The 16,971-nt window shown below is 36.8% G+C and overlaps 1 protein-coding gene across 5 annotated transcripts in view; it reads right to left on the bottom strand.

The window, feature by feature from the left end:
- Positions 1-16,102, bottom strand: part of BMP5 (bone morphogenetic protein 5) — a 53,508-nt gene extending 37,406 nt beyond the window's left edge. For 3 of the 5 annotated variants that reach the window (XM_062488554.1, XM_062488552.1, XM_062488551.1), the window contains exon 1: positions 15,173-16,102. In XM_062488554.1, coding sequence (XP_062344538.1) covers positions 15,173-15,656 — 484 coding nt within the window. In that variant the 5' untranslated portion in view covers positions 15,657-16,102. The remainder of the gene's footprint in view (positions 1-15,172) is intronic. The other 2 variants (XM_062488555.1, XM_062488553.1) reach the window with 2 other exon arrangements.
- Between the last annotated feature and the right edge of the window lie 869 nt (positions 16,103-16,971).

The raw sequence follows: 16,971 nt of genomic DNA on the forward strand, positions 1-16,971 counted from the left end.
TAATAGTTAAAAGCTTCCAGCACTCACCACGAGAAAGAAAGATTTCCCAGAAACCTGTAACACTGCGTGCCAGCAACTTTTATAAGCAGATACCTAAAGAAATGCCTCAATCAAAGAGGCATAACTGGGTTTGGCTTTCTCACACATAATCTCCCCAGTGATCTGGACACTGTGAGATTACCCATGATACCTTCTGGTTACTTTATATTAAAATATGGAGTGAAATAGGAGTTTTAATGAAATTGCTGGTCTTCATTCAATAGCCAATGTTTCGTTAAAAATTTCATTACTAAACATGTGTTATTCATTCAATTTACTCTTCTTCCAAGTCAAATGCACTTGCTCAACAAGTCAAAACAAGTGCTGCACTGCAGCTGGTCCAATAATAATTAGATGCTGGAAGGTTTTCAGTTGTTGATACAAAATAAATGGGAAGCAACACCCTGCCTTTCTCGGCCAAGACAAGAGGAGAAGTAACCAGACAAAGAGATCGAGTTATAGAAGTGAACAGAACTTTGAGAGTCTAAATTTGGGCATTATCACAATCCTAACATAAAAAATAGTTGGCAACGTGATTCCTCAAAGTCTCTTTTCCCTGATGGTTTTGACAATATAATGCACTGTATCTTTCAGCCTCACAAATGCAAATCTTTCACTCCAGTTGCTCAGCTGTAGTATGAAGCACAACAAAAGATATAACTGCACATATCTGTCATTTAATCTTTAGTAAGTAAGGACCCTGGGGTTTCTTTATTGTTTTAAGACACACTGTATTACAAAGGCACTCCAACTACAAATACATACTAATCTAAGTCTGCTAGATTTAATCTAAATCTACTAGATTTCTGATTGTGTTCAGTTTCATCAGTGATAAATAAATCTTTACTTGGAAAAATAGAATTCACCAAAGATCCCTCTATGACACAGTTCTGAGCTAATGCATAGATAAATTAGCTAATCATTACGCTACCAAGCCTCAGGTTGCTAATTTTGTCTGCTGCTTTCAATGATGTCTATTTTGCCTCACCTTTAGCAAAGCCAGTAGATTTTTATACCATCTGTCAATAGACTTCCATTTTTTATCACATTTAATTTTGTTTTTCTATAATCACAGATCATCCCAAAGAAAACGAACAATTATTGCCAGGTTTCTGACTGTGTGTGAAAGTCAGGATGTCAGATCAACACAACCTCAAGGTTAACAAATGACAGAAAAAAAAAAGATCCCTCTTGGGTTCAGCTGCAACTGGATAGAAACAAAAGTTATACCTCTGGGATCCAATGGTCAGAAAATAGGTGTAAGTTATAACTGTTTTGACACTGTAAAAGTATACAGATGAAACATAACTTCTGAGGAGGGTGAAAAGGCATATATCATCATAGGGCAACTGGCAGGGGAGGAAAAGCTAAACATTAAAGTGCACTCTATCTTTTCACATCTCCTTAGTTTCTGCTCCTGTTAACCCTCTGCTCACTTCCAGCCAGAGGTGGCAAGTCACTGTACCACTTACCATTCACACATGCTCTCTAATAAACTCCATCTATTTTCTGCTCCGGAATTTGTTGGAAATGCTTCCATGGACGTTGTGTCTGCACATCAAACTGGATAGGATTGGGCAGGCAATATATTCTCCTTATTCTGTGCTCACATCTGAGTATTTTAATTTTGCCAACTCATTAATACTGACCAAACATTCCATAAAAACAGTCCAGCTGTAACAAGGATAAAGAAGGAAGCCCTTGAGAACATCTCATTTAGAGAGTAGAAGGCTTCTTTACATATAAGAAATAAAAAAATTTGCTAGAATATAATACAGACAGGATACTAAATACAGTTGCAAAAAGATAGCTGCTCACAGACCATGTATTTAGTTATTTTGTAAGCTTGGCTCAGATAAATTCAGACATCCTCAGATTACACTTTTGTTGCACAAATGATTACTGCGCTAATCACTGTACTCAGTCATCACCTTAAAATTAAAATGTAAGGAGACTAAACTTCATCTTTTATAATCTGTTGGCCCTTGTTTTGAAGTTTTGTCCTGCACACTCTTGCTGGAAAGCCTGGAAAGCCAGAGTGAAGCCTGGAAAGCCTTCACTTAGGAAAGCCTAAGCAGTGGTACTGAGGAGCAGAGCAATGGGGTAAGAAGCATGGCAGGGGCAGGCCCTCACAGACACTACAGTGAAAGAAAATGGGAGGAAAATGAGGAGGAAGAGCAGGATAGGAGACTGGCCAGGGGTTGTGAGGAATGGTATTTTCAGTTGGCTGGTTTTTTAATAGCCAGTTTGGGATCTGGCTGCGGTTTCAACAGCTTTTTAATATGGATATACCCTCTCCTCTGCAGCTCTTGTCAGTCTAATCTGACCATGATTTATTCTCACAGAGATAATTTCACTTAATGAAATAAGTCGCCTGAAAAAGAAGGAAAAAAATCGGAGTCTTTCCCCCCAGAAAGAATTTTAAAACTTATCAAAGCTAGTGATCATTTTGACCCTCTTTCTAGGCAGAAACTCATTGACTGTTAGTGAATAAAATACCTCTGGGTTAGCCACCCAGCATTACACCTGCACTGCCAAAGGAAAGTAAAAATAATCTTCACAAACAATGTGAAGAACTCAGATTTACTCCAGGTTACACAGCAGTAGGTTCTTTTGGGCAGACTTGGGGAGAGAGACACAGGAGTCTCAAAATGAGAAAAGCAAGAAAATAATTTCCAAAGTAGAAAGTATGACATTTTGAGCACACAGTACTGTTCATCCAATAATTTTCTGATGCAAGATCATCACTCCTCTCCAAAAAACCCTGATGATTGATGTCAATGTATAAAACAAGAGTAAGGTCTGCCTTCTTTATGATTACTCTGTCACAGAGTCACAGAGAGGCTGCGTTTGGAGGGGGCTTGAGGAGGTCATCTGCTCCTGGCTCAGGCACAGCCACCTAGAGCTGGTCGCCCAGGGCTGTGGGTATGCTTGTAATACTTCTGCATTTTCAGTGTTATTCCACCTGAGACTGCATTCCTCATAATCCTCACAGTTTCTTACAAGCACAATACCCAAGCTGGTTGCAGAGGTATCTATAGGTGTAACACGTCTCTGGAACAGCAAAGATGGTCTCCTGAAGCTTGCACTGCCTGCTGAACTGAGGTCCCCAGACAAAACTTGTGTGTCTTTCTAAGCAGAAGGTAAGAATGAGCAGGGAATTGGAAGCTGACCCGCAATCTTTTTGGTACAACATCACTAAGAATATTTCACATGCATTTTCCAGCATCGGATCAACCTTTGTCTTTGCACATTTTTGCTAAACCTGTTCTTCCAGTAGGACTGGAAGGGACAACTGCTCTAATTTTTGGAGAGAGGCTTAGGTTTTTTAACAAATAAAAAACCCCTTTTGTCCACCCCCAAAACTGGAAGCATAGCAGTCTCATCTTTTAGATACATGCTTTCATTTCCATTTTGATGAAAACCACTCCCTACCTGCAGACAAGGAGAAGCAGCTTGATTTAATGGAGCTTGTGGTAAACCTCACAGATATAATGATGTAACGTTATATGTTAATAAAAGAAGCTTCATTACTGTACAGTAGCAGATGGTAATGTAAACACAGCATGAAGAGGTGACAACTTGTTTGGGAGCTGTGCCCATGGAGTCAAGGTTTCAGCTCATGAGTGTGCCTGTGTACTGGCTCCAGCTGAGTGATGAGCATCTTTTAGACAAGGCCTCCCGTGCACACACATCCTAATAAGCACATCTTCTGTATTTTGCATTTATAAGGAATACATACAAATATGGAGGAAGCAGAACACAATTGCTGGGCAATCAACATAGTGGCAATATGCTGTTAATATTAATGACATTTCTTTCTTCATTCTGACCCAATGAATTGCAGCATGAACTTGAACTAATCAGCCTCAAGATTAGCTCAGTTGGCCAGAGCATGGTGCTATTATGACCAAGGCTGGAGCTTCAATCCCCATGTGGGCCATTCACTTAAGAGTTGCACTTGATCCCTCTGAGTCCTTTTCAACTCTGTATATTCTGTGGTCTGTGACTTAGAATTTACTCCACAGCATCAATCGCCTCTGGATTTTGCATTGACATACATCTATATTTCTCTACAAAAATAAATATGTACACATATTTCATAAAAGTGTAAATATATTTAAGATGTACTTACTTAAATTAAAAAATTGATGTATCTAAAAATATTTGTCCTTGTAAATGTGATCTCATTATTATATATAGCCTCATTAAACATGGTTCTCAATTCAAAATTGATGAAAAAATTTACCTTTTGAAGAACCATTGTTGATAGTTATAGGATATTATATAGGAGATAACTGAAGGATTAAAGAAAAAAAACCCTCATTCTGAAATAATAAGTAATTTTAAATTACTGTGCTATACAATACTATATAGTGTCACATTATATGACCTCTCAAAATTCTGAAAAATAAACCAGCCCTTCCTGACTATCATCATATCTAATTGTATGTTTCCAGGTATACTTTCTATTGCTTAACACCCAAGAGGATTTTAAAATCATGATGTTTTGAATACCTTATTATAACATCCAGAAAATTCTGTATTTTATTTTTAATCATATAAGCTTGTAACTTAAATCAATACACTAAAAACACTTAACTATGTAAAGGAAATTGTGTCTAGTTGAACTATAGGTTTAACCTTTGCTACATGAAATAGAGTACAGAGTTTTAGCTTTCACAATAGTGTTCAGTTCACAGTGACAACCATGGGCAGCCAAAGAGCCCACAGCACAGCTCTAAGTACCTTACCTTTTTTAATCTAGAATTTGACTCATGTTGGATGATAAACCATTACAATAATGCCATAATGATGTGCAGTTAGCCACTAAAAACAATTATTTTTTTATGGCACTTCATTCTGCAATAAGTCTATTTATAACTGTTATAATAAAACAAAATTGAAGGTGTATTCTTTTGCCTTGTCTTAAAATTCTGGGAGTAGATTTTCACCTGGTAATGATAATTTTTTAGCTTCTCTTCCCTGTGTTTCTTCATGTATTTCAGGAAATCAAGTTTACTACAAAATTGTGGAAAGTAAGCTGTGGAAAAACAGAAAAGGAAACATATATGTATATATATATATATCTCATCACTAGTGAGAAATTATACGGACAATGCCATGTGTTTCAAAAGCCATTGACTATATGGAAAGCACTGTAAAATAAAAAGTGCTTGAAGTTGCTTTCTGAGCCTTTAGAGTGACCATTTTCAGGAATTGTGGCTTTTTCTGGATGTTGATTTGTTTTCATTTTTGTTTTTCTGCAGCTGCAGGGGATAATTGCTGCTCTTTATTGAAATCTTAGATGTGCTCATAAATCATCAATGCACAGAAAATCTCATAGCAAATATTATACAAGTCTTAAAAAACTCATGGGAAGTGGCAGATCTATGGAAGTATAAGAAACTATGAAATTATGGAAAATTAGAAAGATATAATTTGTGGAGACAGAGGCTACCGTCTTTTATATTATCAGATGTGAACTTCAGCCCTTACAGCGCTGTTTGTTGATATCTCACTTCTTTCTTGATCTCTTTGGAGAAGTATCCAAGCTGTTAGTCAGAGGAAAGAAGCCCATCTCAGAACAAAAAAAAAAAAAAAGTATTTTATTAGCAGTACCAATGATCCTAAATGGAAAAGGACTGGTTTAAGGATCTAATTTTGCCAGCAACTGGATGAGCCGCAGCTCTCAGCTCCCATTACCCTCACTACATGACTATTCAGCACCTCATACCACTGAATTGTGCTGCTGTTTTAGTGTTCAGGTCTTTGGTGCAGATCCATAAACTCTCCTCCTTATTTCAAAATGTTACAACAGGATGTAATTAAGTACAATTAACAAAGAGGTCAAATGGTCATCTGATAAACACTGGTCCAAACAGGCAGCTTGAAAGGTCAGGGCTGCTAAACCCACATAGTATTGATGGGAAAGAATATTATGATTTAAGGGGGAAAAAATTCCAGTGACTAAAACTGAAGAGATTTACATGCTTTCTATATTACATACTCAAAGCCATGCACACAGACTGATATGTATGCACACATGACTGAGAGAGACACAAACCTATATTCTGAGAAGAAGAGCTAAGCTAGCCATGCTTCCTCTCTTCATTACACCAGAACACAAATCTCAGTCTTGGTGCTTAAATTCCAGTGCCTCTTTTTCATTTTCATTATTTTGTAAACTGTGTTTAAGAACAGCAAACTTGTTGCCATTACAGAAGAGCCTTTTTTAGCCCTTTCTAAAACAATATTTGAGATCACCATGATGAAATGCAAGGTGTAAGTATTTTACAGAGCTCACAGCCAGAGTAAAACAAGCCTTCACAAGAAGAAAGCTATACCAGTACTATGCAACTTCAAAGAATGAAAATGCACAGAAGAGAAAATTAAGACAGGAGTATTTGCCCATCCTCATTTTATGGACTGGAAAACAGAGGTACACTGTTTTCATTCTCTATCTGAGGCTCTTCAGGATTTTCTTATTAGGTTGCTCTGACTTTTCACTCTCTGACTCAGCTGGAGGTGGGACTGACTTACTACAAAACTTTAGCCCACATTTAATTTTCATGTATGAGGCAGCAAGGTAACCTGGTCAGGAGCAGCAGATTAACCTTTGGGATCACTAGCATGTTATGACTTGTAGTTTTTGACAAATATTCCAGCTGAGCTAACCTTGGGAACAACCTTCCCAGAGCTCTGTTCCACCATCATAAATCATCCCAAAGACTACAGTTGTTAAGTGGTTGTGCACTGGATTTGCTCTCACAAAGATATCATCCACACTACTGCTCTCCCACTCTTTCAATTTCTCAATTAGTGTTTTTGAAAACCATGCCACCAGAATCCCATGGCTCTAGGCACCAGGTGCCACCTGATACCATCTGCCCACTGCTTCAAAATCACAGTCCCAGATCATTCCGTGTCCCTGCTCCTTCTTTTTCTAAGGCCTAGAATGAAACAGATCACATATTTTTTTCCAGAATTTTGTTTTGTCAGAACAGAATTTAACACCTCTAGGTCCAAAAATTATGTCATTCACAACTGAAAAAGTCCAATGCAATGAATTTTTCAAATTGCTTTGCAGTATCTTATTGCTGCATACCCCATATGTATTTCCTGTCCATTTAAAAAAATGTTTTAAATGGATATGCCTAGCCAAATTGCTCTTAATTTACAATAATTACTCCAGAATAGGGCTACAGCTTTACCAGATCATGTGATTTAACTTCATTAATTTGATTACAGTCAAATACCTACGAATTAAAACAACAATAATTTCATTTAATTGACCCAGTCAACAAAGGGATATAATTACAGAACATTGAAGCTGGAAAACACCTTAAGGTTGTCATGGAGTCTGAATAAGTAATATTGTCAAGCCAGATAAAGATAAAGCTTACAGAACTTTCAGTTGTTCAAATTTCTTCCTCATCCTAATTCTCCTTGAAAAATAATTATGTGGAATTTTACTTCTGCAAAGTCACTGATTATTAGTTACAGACACATCTCATGAACCAGCACTAGCTGTCCTGGTTAGTTTTCTAGGTTCTGACTCATTAATAATTTTTGCCTCAGTTTGTCTTGAATTACAGTGGGAGAAAAAGTAGAACCATATTTTGGTGAGGTACCACAGGTGCCTCATCTACCACATGTCTATGAAGTGGTATAGTAGTGGTTAACAAAGCCAGGTTCTTGATCTATTGCACCAGAATAATTGCTCAAAAAGAGCTAGGAACTAAACACTTAAATTCATCTCTTGGAGCATTTCTCAATAACTGGGAAATTTCTGAGTGGAGAGCTGAGCTATAAAATCTTTCCCTTTCTGCTTATATTACAGTCATGTTTTGTATAGAAACAAATTCATAATTCAGTACAAAACACAAACCAGCTCTTGCTTGGTGAGCCCCACCCACAAACTTAAATAATGTAGTTGTCAGGGTTGACAAATTCTGCCCACTGTAGCATTTCTGTGTTTTATAGGAAATTTTAACCGGGGGTGTTATTTTAAGAGATGAGCAAATAGGGAAACCCCATGGCCTAGCCAATAAATATGAACTTTAGGTGCAATGGAGCACTCATAAATATGACTCAGAACAAGGGGATTCATTGTTTCTCCTGACCCCTCTTAGCTACTCCTCTGATCTCAACCTCTGTGTGCGTCATGGCAGCCCTCATCCTTTAACCTGTGGTTTTTAAAAGCAGCTTCTAAGTTATTTACGGCTGCAAATGTTAGTAGCCTGTCTGTGTGCTCCCAGCACACACATACTGAAGGGTGGGGGGAGCTGCATTTTGTTTTGCAAGGATGAAAAGTTTTGCCTGGGGAAGCTGAGGTAGCTGCTCTGCCACAAGGGATTCAGAAGAAAAGTCCTCCCTTTGCCTTCAAGGCTTACTTGGGGAAGAAACCCACACCTGCACTCATTTTGCCTTTCATTTGTGCATTATCTGTCTTTATCATGCTCTTTGCTCTTTCTCCATCTGCGTTCACCTTCTCCCTACCGTGACAAACTTCCACTTTTGTAATTCTACTGGCATGGGAAATGCTCTCAGTGCTGCACCATCAGTTCCACGTGAGGCCCAGAGGTGCAGGACTTCCAGTAATTTCTGCAGTGGCTGTTTCTCTTTTGTGAGCCTTTCCCGTGCCCAGCAGGTCTGTATTCAGCCCTGAACATTGGCTGTTCTCTTCTGAGAGGAGGGATGTCCTCCTTCTAAAGCTCAGCCTGTGCTTTGCTGTTTTTCCATCATGCCTGCTCCCATTCCTTCCCTCTCCATCTCCCGCACTGTCGCCTGGTCTCACCACCTCTCAGCCTTTAATCCTTTCTACAGCCAAATGCCATTGACATAAAACTAAAGTTCAGTGACCCTGCCTAGGCAGCAGGGGTTAGAGACAAGGGGAAGGACAAGGAGGAGAGAATAGGGAAAAGTGTGGGAAATAATTATAAAGTCTGGTAGCAGTCAGAGCTCTCCTGAAGCCCTGGGGAGCCTTTCTTTAGCTGGAGGCTGCAATTGGCACTTCATAAACTGTTCATTCTCAGCTATGTGGAAACACCAGACAACACCTAGAATGATCAGACTGCAATCAATCAATTTTTTCCAAATTCTATTAGTCTGTGGGCCTATGAAAGCAAGCTGAAAGGAACTGTCATGGCTAAAATGAAAAGAAAAAGGAACTGCCTCTGTCATAATTACCCCCATCACTCCAGCAGTAAGGAGGCAGGTGGCCACAGTAAAATTCTTTGCATAATTTAATGTCCAGAGAAAATAATTACAGGAGCAATAAGTGTGGGAGATGACATAGATGCCAAAGTTGTCCAGTTAGCTAAGAAAACAACCCAGAGTTTAGGAAGAGAACCGAGAGGCTCTCCATCCAATCCATGGCAGGATTCCTCCCCTAATACTCTCCACACAGAGATGTCTCCACAAGCCTGCCTCCTTCTCTTTCATGGTTAGCCAGAGTCACTGCCAGATTGTGTTTTCCTGGGAAAATATGCACTGTACAATACATACAATCCCCAAAACCCCACCCAAAGTCTGTGTTTAGTCTGGAAAGGAACACTTTCTAAAGAAAAAGCGGAACTGGGTCAGCCGTTCTTCCCAATGGGAAAAATATTAATAATAATATATATTTTTATATATCCATACATATACATAGCTTTTCACCATGCACGTCTAACCATCTGCTAAATCAGTTTCTATTCAGTTATCTGCAAATTCTTTCAAACCTGTCGGCAAGGAGAGTCAGACAGTTTTATACCCCAGTTAATGGAGAGCTTGACGTTTTTTTGGCTGTGTAGATACAATAATTTACTTGGATTTAAAGTGCTAACTTTGGCAAAAAAATTAATTGACAGTTATAAAAACATTATTTTGTTAGATGATATTTATGGATCACACAAAGCTATTTTGAGGTAGAGCCATATAGTTCTTAAGATTCATGTAACTTGAGAGATTTCAAAGGAAATATAAAATTTTTCAATATAAAACAACAAATGTAGTGCAATTCAAAAAAGAGGATATGGAGGATATTTCTAGACAAAAATTGAAAGCAATCTCTGAAAACCTGCTCTGTCATTGCACAAAAATTGGTTGAAACTCTAATGAATTATAAGTATTGGATGAGGATTTTTACCTCATGTCATCCTGTGAGTAAAGTCCTTTCACTCTATAAACAAGTAAAATTATTTTCAAAGGGTTATCTTAATATTTAACTTGATCATAGAAATTTATTTCATAATTCATAGTTATTTCTAATACCTGACTGTACTAAGTCACAAGAAATTCATTCTGTTCACTGACTGGGTGACAAAACTTTAATAAAGGGGAAAAAAGTCTTAGGATTTCAAGATGCCAAGTGATGACTTTTTGGATGAAAATTAAATGAGACCTGCTTGATCCAATTTGCTCTAAATGTTAGGTAAAAGAGTGAAAAACAGCACCTTATTGACTTGGGTTTGCCATTGAATAAAAGCTTCACAAACATTTTCTCATTTTTTCTCAGTATTGATCCAATTCCACAAGTAAAGACATGGGGTCTATCTGTTATTTAACAAGTTTTATCTCTGCAATAGCATCCCTCTGTTCAAGGCAAGATAATAGCACTCTTTCCATGGCTTCAGCTACAGTTGTGTCAATGTTTTCATTAGAAGCCTGCATTTATACATTAAAACTGTACCACAGCCAAAGAAATTCACGTACGGTTAAAATTAAGAGAGCAACATCAGAAATCCTGTGGAAAAGAAAGAAAGTGTGCTCATTCCTAAGCTTTAGGAGAGAAGTTAATGATCCTGAGGCCTTTTTGCATGTATCCTTCAAACCCCTTCCTCAGCTCCTGGCATTTTATGGCTTAGCACTCCATATTCCTCGCTGATGATATGTTAGCTGTGAGTGGAAGGTTGTAGAAACTGAATTAGTTTAATTTAAGAAATGAGCTACTATGTATGCACAGGGTCTGATTGCAGTAAGGAATCCTTTCTTTTTCATGTGTAACAAAAATATATTTGTACAGGTATTTGGCGTGGATTGATGTATTATAAGTTTCTCAAAGTAGCTGTAAAATTTGTTCTATGCCATGTTAGCATTCGCCAATGAACACTATAGGCTAAAATCTTTTGAATTTATGTATTTGCTTAATGATTCCGGTTTTAAAGAAGAATATAATCTGTAAAACAGTGTTCAAAGTTGGGACAGAGAAGCTGGAGAAATATGAATAGTCCTCTGTGCCTCAGACAAAATTTCCATTGGTTTCAGTGTTTGGTGTAAGAAATGAACACAGCACGTTCGGTTTCAAAATTTTTCTAAGATTGTGGAATCATTCATATTGTCTGTGAAGAAGAAAAAATGTCTTTTTGGGGTTACTTAAAAAAATCTCAGTAATTATTGTATCCTTCTTAGCATATGTATGTCAGGGCCACAAATTTTATTGCGATCTTCACATTCAAGATTTTGAAATTTATTTTATATGCTGAAAAAGAAAACATAACACGAAACCACAAAACCAGATATATATCTCCCATTTTATGGAAGGTTTATATCAATTAACAGGAAAATATGAAGAAAGCAAACAGACTTGCTAAGCAAATTAAACACTCTCTTAGGAGAAAAATTAACAGATTTATTGTAAAAAAAAAGAAAATACAGACCATTTGAACGGCATGAAAAAGAACACCTAAGTATAGAGGATTTAATGATCACTTTGATGATAATGGAATATTTGCAATGTTTAAATGCAGTTTACAAAAGTGCTTCTGTTTTTCCAAACCTCATCCATGTAGATCTATTTTATTCAATCCCCCTCTTTTTGTAAGAGGTGAGGAGTGGGAACACTAATATTTATCTTAAAAGATCCTTCCCTAACTAAATTTTGAGAGTGCAAAAAGTGAGTTGGACTGCATAAGTATTATTTGCCTGTTCTTTGGGGAACAGGGTATCCTATATATGTCATTTTGGGAGAGCAGCCAAAAAGAAGATGCCAGAACTCTAAAGAGTCAGGGCTTTGCAATAATGTAATAAAATATTATATCAGGATAAAAAAACACCTAGTCAGGAAAACAAAGTTCTGAATTTGAAGGTGATATAATCAAATCTTTGAAAACCCCAGTGTGTTTAGTGGAGGATTTATTCTTTGACTGCTGGACCAAACCCAGTTAACTCCTCTGTTACACTCATCAATATTTATGGTGAGCTGCCAACACACACAGTCTTATACAAAACACAGGACAAGACATAGTCTCTGTCTTCTTGTACCTTTCAAGAAAGAAAGAGATGGAAATTCTGAAATAAACTCCAGTAGAAAGAGCAGGTGTCTACAATTTTAACTTCAGGAAAAATAAATGCTTTCTTATTTGTCTCCCTGGTTGCTTGACAGAAATATGATTGTAGTTCCCTTGATAATTATTTTCTAAATTTGTTTTTCAAGGTGAGGTATTTGCAGCTCCAACAGGTTGCAGTTTTAATCAAAGTTAGTACATAAGTTTAAATTTTTATTCTTTAATAGAAAATTATTTGCTTCTGTCCATTTTTTCTTTACTTTTTAATCTTTTTCAGTCTTTTCAATTCTTATGCTTAATAATTTCTATCCAACATCTCAGCTATATTTCTTGTTTCAATAAATACGTCCTAAATTCTTATAACAGGTACAACTACATACAAAATTTTCAATTTAAAATATCATGATGATTTATTGAGTTTTATAATTACACATTATGTAATTAATGGTGTGCAAGTGTGAGCATGGTCAATACTATTTTCAGAGCAGATTTATTTGATGCAAGTTGACTGGGGCTTCAATTTTAAATCCATTTGAGTTATTACTGTGCTGCATCAGCCTTTATTGATTTTAAGGTACAGCATTAGCATTCACTTATCACTGCATATTTTTCTCCATTCTCCATTAAAAGAGCTTGCCCTCATCTGTCACAATCTCATACTGCATAAATCATATTAAATAGTTACTTGTTTTCATGATTTATTTTATTTTATGTTAATTATGCAGTAACACAGGATAGTTTAATGAAAATGTTGAAGCTAATCTATATTGGTCTTCAATATTTTTTACGCATTTTGCACTGTGGAATGTGTGATATACCACAATATCCAGCTTGCATGAAAGGGTATTTAGAGCTGAGACACATTTAAATTTTACAGATGCCAAATTAAACCTGACCTTTACACAGAATTTTACTATAAGCTAATGGTGTCTATTAATATTAATCACTAGAAAAATACAGCATCTCAGCCCAGTTTTCAGTTTTGAAACACAAGATAAGCTTTAGCTTCTCAAAATTACTTTCTTAAGGCAAAAAAAGATAAATATTGGAACATTCCTACCCAAGGTAAGACACTCAGTGGAAATTTGAGTTCTTCCAGAGAAGGCTTTTGTCTGAGAAAGCACAGTAGGATCAGCCTAGGACATATCTGACACTGAAACTTCAAAGACTTCTCCTCATTCACTGCAAGAAGCCCTATTGTAATCAAAGACATTTCTGAAATCAAAGGCTAGGTCCCACGTAAATGTCCTCAGGGATGCTGATGGAATGGTCCCTGATATATTTACAGAGGACGCTTCTCAGGACACACAAGAAAAATTTTTGCTAGATGAATGCCTTGACTAATGCTAAGAACAAGAGCATTTCCGATTTTTCTGTATAACTTTACTAGTTTAAATTCAGCTGACTCCAGATACTCTGGGTAAATCAAGGCACACAGTGTTAATTTAAAAGCAATACATGAGCAGTATGTAACTGTTTCTTAATGATAAGGAACACATATTCAAAAAACAGATTCCATTTCTTTCCTAACCTGCTATTTCTGGAGCAAAAACAAAAAGCAAATATATTTAGAGGTGTGGACATCTGTTACTCTTAAGGAAAAAGTCTCAGACTTGAGCACCTCCTTGTCAGCCAAATAATTAATGAAAAGTGATTTGTTATTATGGTAAATAAACTCTAGAGTGTTACTTTCTTAAAATTTTAGTATTTTGAGTATTAATATTTACTGAAAACCTGGTAGACATAAAAAAGTACAGAACGTGTTGATAAAATGAAGGTATTTTGGAACATGTGCCACTGTTAAAAAGTTTCTACAGAAAGTTCTATCCTGGAAAAAAGAGTTCATCAGAATTTATAGTAGCTTATTCTGAAACTTCAAGTTTTCAATTAAATCTCTTACTATTCACGTCCAATGAGAAATGGGTTTTTAGCCAAATTTATCAGTCCTGCAGCATTTAAAATACTTATAAAATACTAAATTAATTGAATGAATTATTTGCAGCTTTCTATATGAGATTTAAGTTGTTTTTTAGTAAAGAAATCTGTAACTGCTTTTTTTCCTACAATGTAACTGGCAAGCATGTTTATTATACTCAGAAGCCAATATAATTTAGTTTTATCAGGTTTTGTATCTGAATTTATATAATTTTCAAAAGCATTCTTTGCTTGCATGTTTCTGGTGTTTAATACTCTACTTGTCATTTAATTTATTTATGACAGAGAAAATAAGAACCATTGTAGATTGTGAGCAGCGTAGCAGTATAATAAAACACAGCCTGTTGTTATTAAATAGAAATAACAAAGGAACAGCAACAGATTATTTAAAATCCAGTCATCCAACTGAAAAGATAATAAAACTCTGTCTCTGAACAACAGAAAACCCGCACTAAGTAACCTAAGAAATTTTTTTTATGGTTTTAACTTTTCCCTTTTCATACCTTTCTAGGCTTTAAAATATTAACAACTGACATTTGTTCATGTGTAAGTTTTAAGGAAAATACTGAGGGAAATAACTGAGCAACAGGCATAAGTGTTTGATTTTTAGAGATTTAAAAAAAAAAAGGAGTTAGTTGGCCTAAGGCTAGAATTTTCATTACATCAATGAAAGAAAGAAAACAGAAGCCAGCAGAGGGAAGTTATAGAAACTGACTTTATATAAACAGTGAGAAAAATCTTTTTCCATGGCCACCTACAATGTAGCTACTTTACCATCCGTATGGTTTTTCTTTTACCAGTGGCACAGCAGCCCGGGCCCAATCCTGCTGTTTCAGAGCAGGTCACAGTTCAGCCGAGAGGTTTGCCCTTCACAAGATCACACTAACAGTTTGTCAGAGAGAGCAAAAACAAAAAGTATTTCCACGTACCTAAATTGACAAAGCTCATGACCATGTCAGCATCATTCAGAAAGTTGGTGTCGTGCAGGCTGGCTAAGGGAGGATTCTGTGTGGTCAGGGGGGTCATGCGAGATAATTGTATTCTCCGTGAATATCCATTTGGAGAGGCAGGGTATCCTTTTCGTATCCCTCTGCTCTCCCCTGCCATTGATCCCTTCAGTGAATAATCCAGCTCCTCAGAATCCTCTTCATTTGTCATGGCATTATACAGGTCCAGCATGAAGAGGGGTGCAGAAGAAGCCTGCTTTCCTGGTGAAAATGGTCTGGGTCTGTGAGGTAAACCCAGGATAGAGAGAATCTCTCTCTGAATCTCCCTTCTCTCATGGTTCCGCAGCCTCCTGTAAATAAAACTCGAATGGACATGATTGTCTCCTAAACCTCCCTGTGCGTGACCCACCAGAACCCAGCAATTCCAGAGCAAGCCCACGAAAGCTTTGAGCGCAGTTAGGTTCATCTTTGAAAAGAAAAAGAACAAGGGAAAAAAAAGAAAAAAAACAACAACTTTTCTCCTACTTGTTCTGAGTTCCTATGAGGTCTGCTTTCCCAGTAGTTGAAAAACAAAATTTACCTATTCTTCATGTCAATGTCATCTCTAAACGTAACATCGTAACATCTTTGATGATTCCTCTCCCCCCACCCTGTTTAAATATTATGGAATGTGTCAGGTTGCAGTTATTTCTAAGAAAGCTGAAATTCAGACTTCCAATTTTCCACTGTTGTTATCGTTTTTTCTGCATTTATGGAGCAGAAGACCAGTATTTTGTCAGCTGACCTAGGCATTCCTATATAAACCTTAGATAACCAGGTCTTTGGTGGGGAGCTGTATTAGCAAGAGATGTTCTTCTGACACATTGTAGTTCCCAGAGTTATCTTCCCTCGTTATTCTGAGTTCTTCGTACACCTTGCGCTCTTCCCAAGATAAAATCCTGAGTCACAGATTTGTCTTGATCTGTACCTTGGTGGTGTAACACATATCTGTCCAGCAGCCTGGAGATAACTTTAACATCTTTTGAGTCGCTTGAGTGTAAAGTAATTCTAAAGCATGTACTAATCAAATTAATGTGTTGCCATGAATTTACTTGCAAAAAATAACCTTCTGTAAATCCATTCAACCCTTTTCAGCTTCTGAACTGTTATTTCCAACTGTAGCAGGCACAAATATAACAGCTCTCTTCAAGAGAGATCTAAAGACTAATGTAAGCACAACCCTGCTGGGAAAGAAGAGGCTTCTCATTGTAATTTGAAACGGGTATAGCAAAAAAGTCCTTAACCCTTTTCTTGCCAGACAGAGCTTTAAACCTCTCCCCCTGGCTCTCCAATTTACAGTAATATACCTAATTTTGTCCATTGGCTGTTTTCTTCGTGACAGCTTGCACAATCAATTTTAAAAATTTTAAGATATATAGATGGCGTCATATGGAAGCTCTTGTGAGTCTCATTATGAGTCTCTGGTTTAGTAAACCTGAGTAGGAAACTCGCATAACAGATTAAAATAACATCTCACTAATTCAAGAAAAGTTTACGTTTTAGGCAAATTTAGCAAACAAAAGTGACCTTTCCAAAAAACTCTGTAGGAATATTTGTCAGTGAGGTTTGATTCACTCTTTTCTAAAAATGTTGGGAATGCAATCTGAATGAAAACAAATCCAGTCAGAAAGCAAGATTTCAATTTGTGCACAGCCAATGCTGTAATTATGCTTATATTCACAACTTTCATAAACTGTAATTTGCAATGATAATCTATGCAAAATATATTTTTACTCATAAAT

The sequence above is a fragment of the Cinclus cinclus genome, chromosome 3, assembly GCF_963662255.1.
Source record: "Cinclus cinclus chromosome 3, bCinCin1.1, whole genome shotgun sequence".
Lineage (NCBI taxonomy): Eukaryota > Metazoa > Chordata > Aves > Passeriformes > Cinclidae > Cinclus > Cinclus cinclus.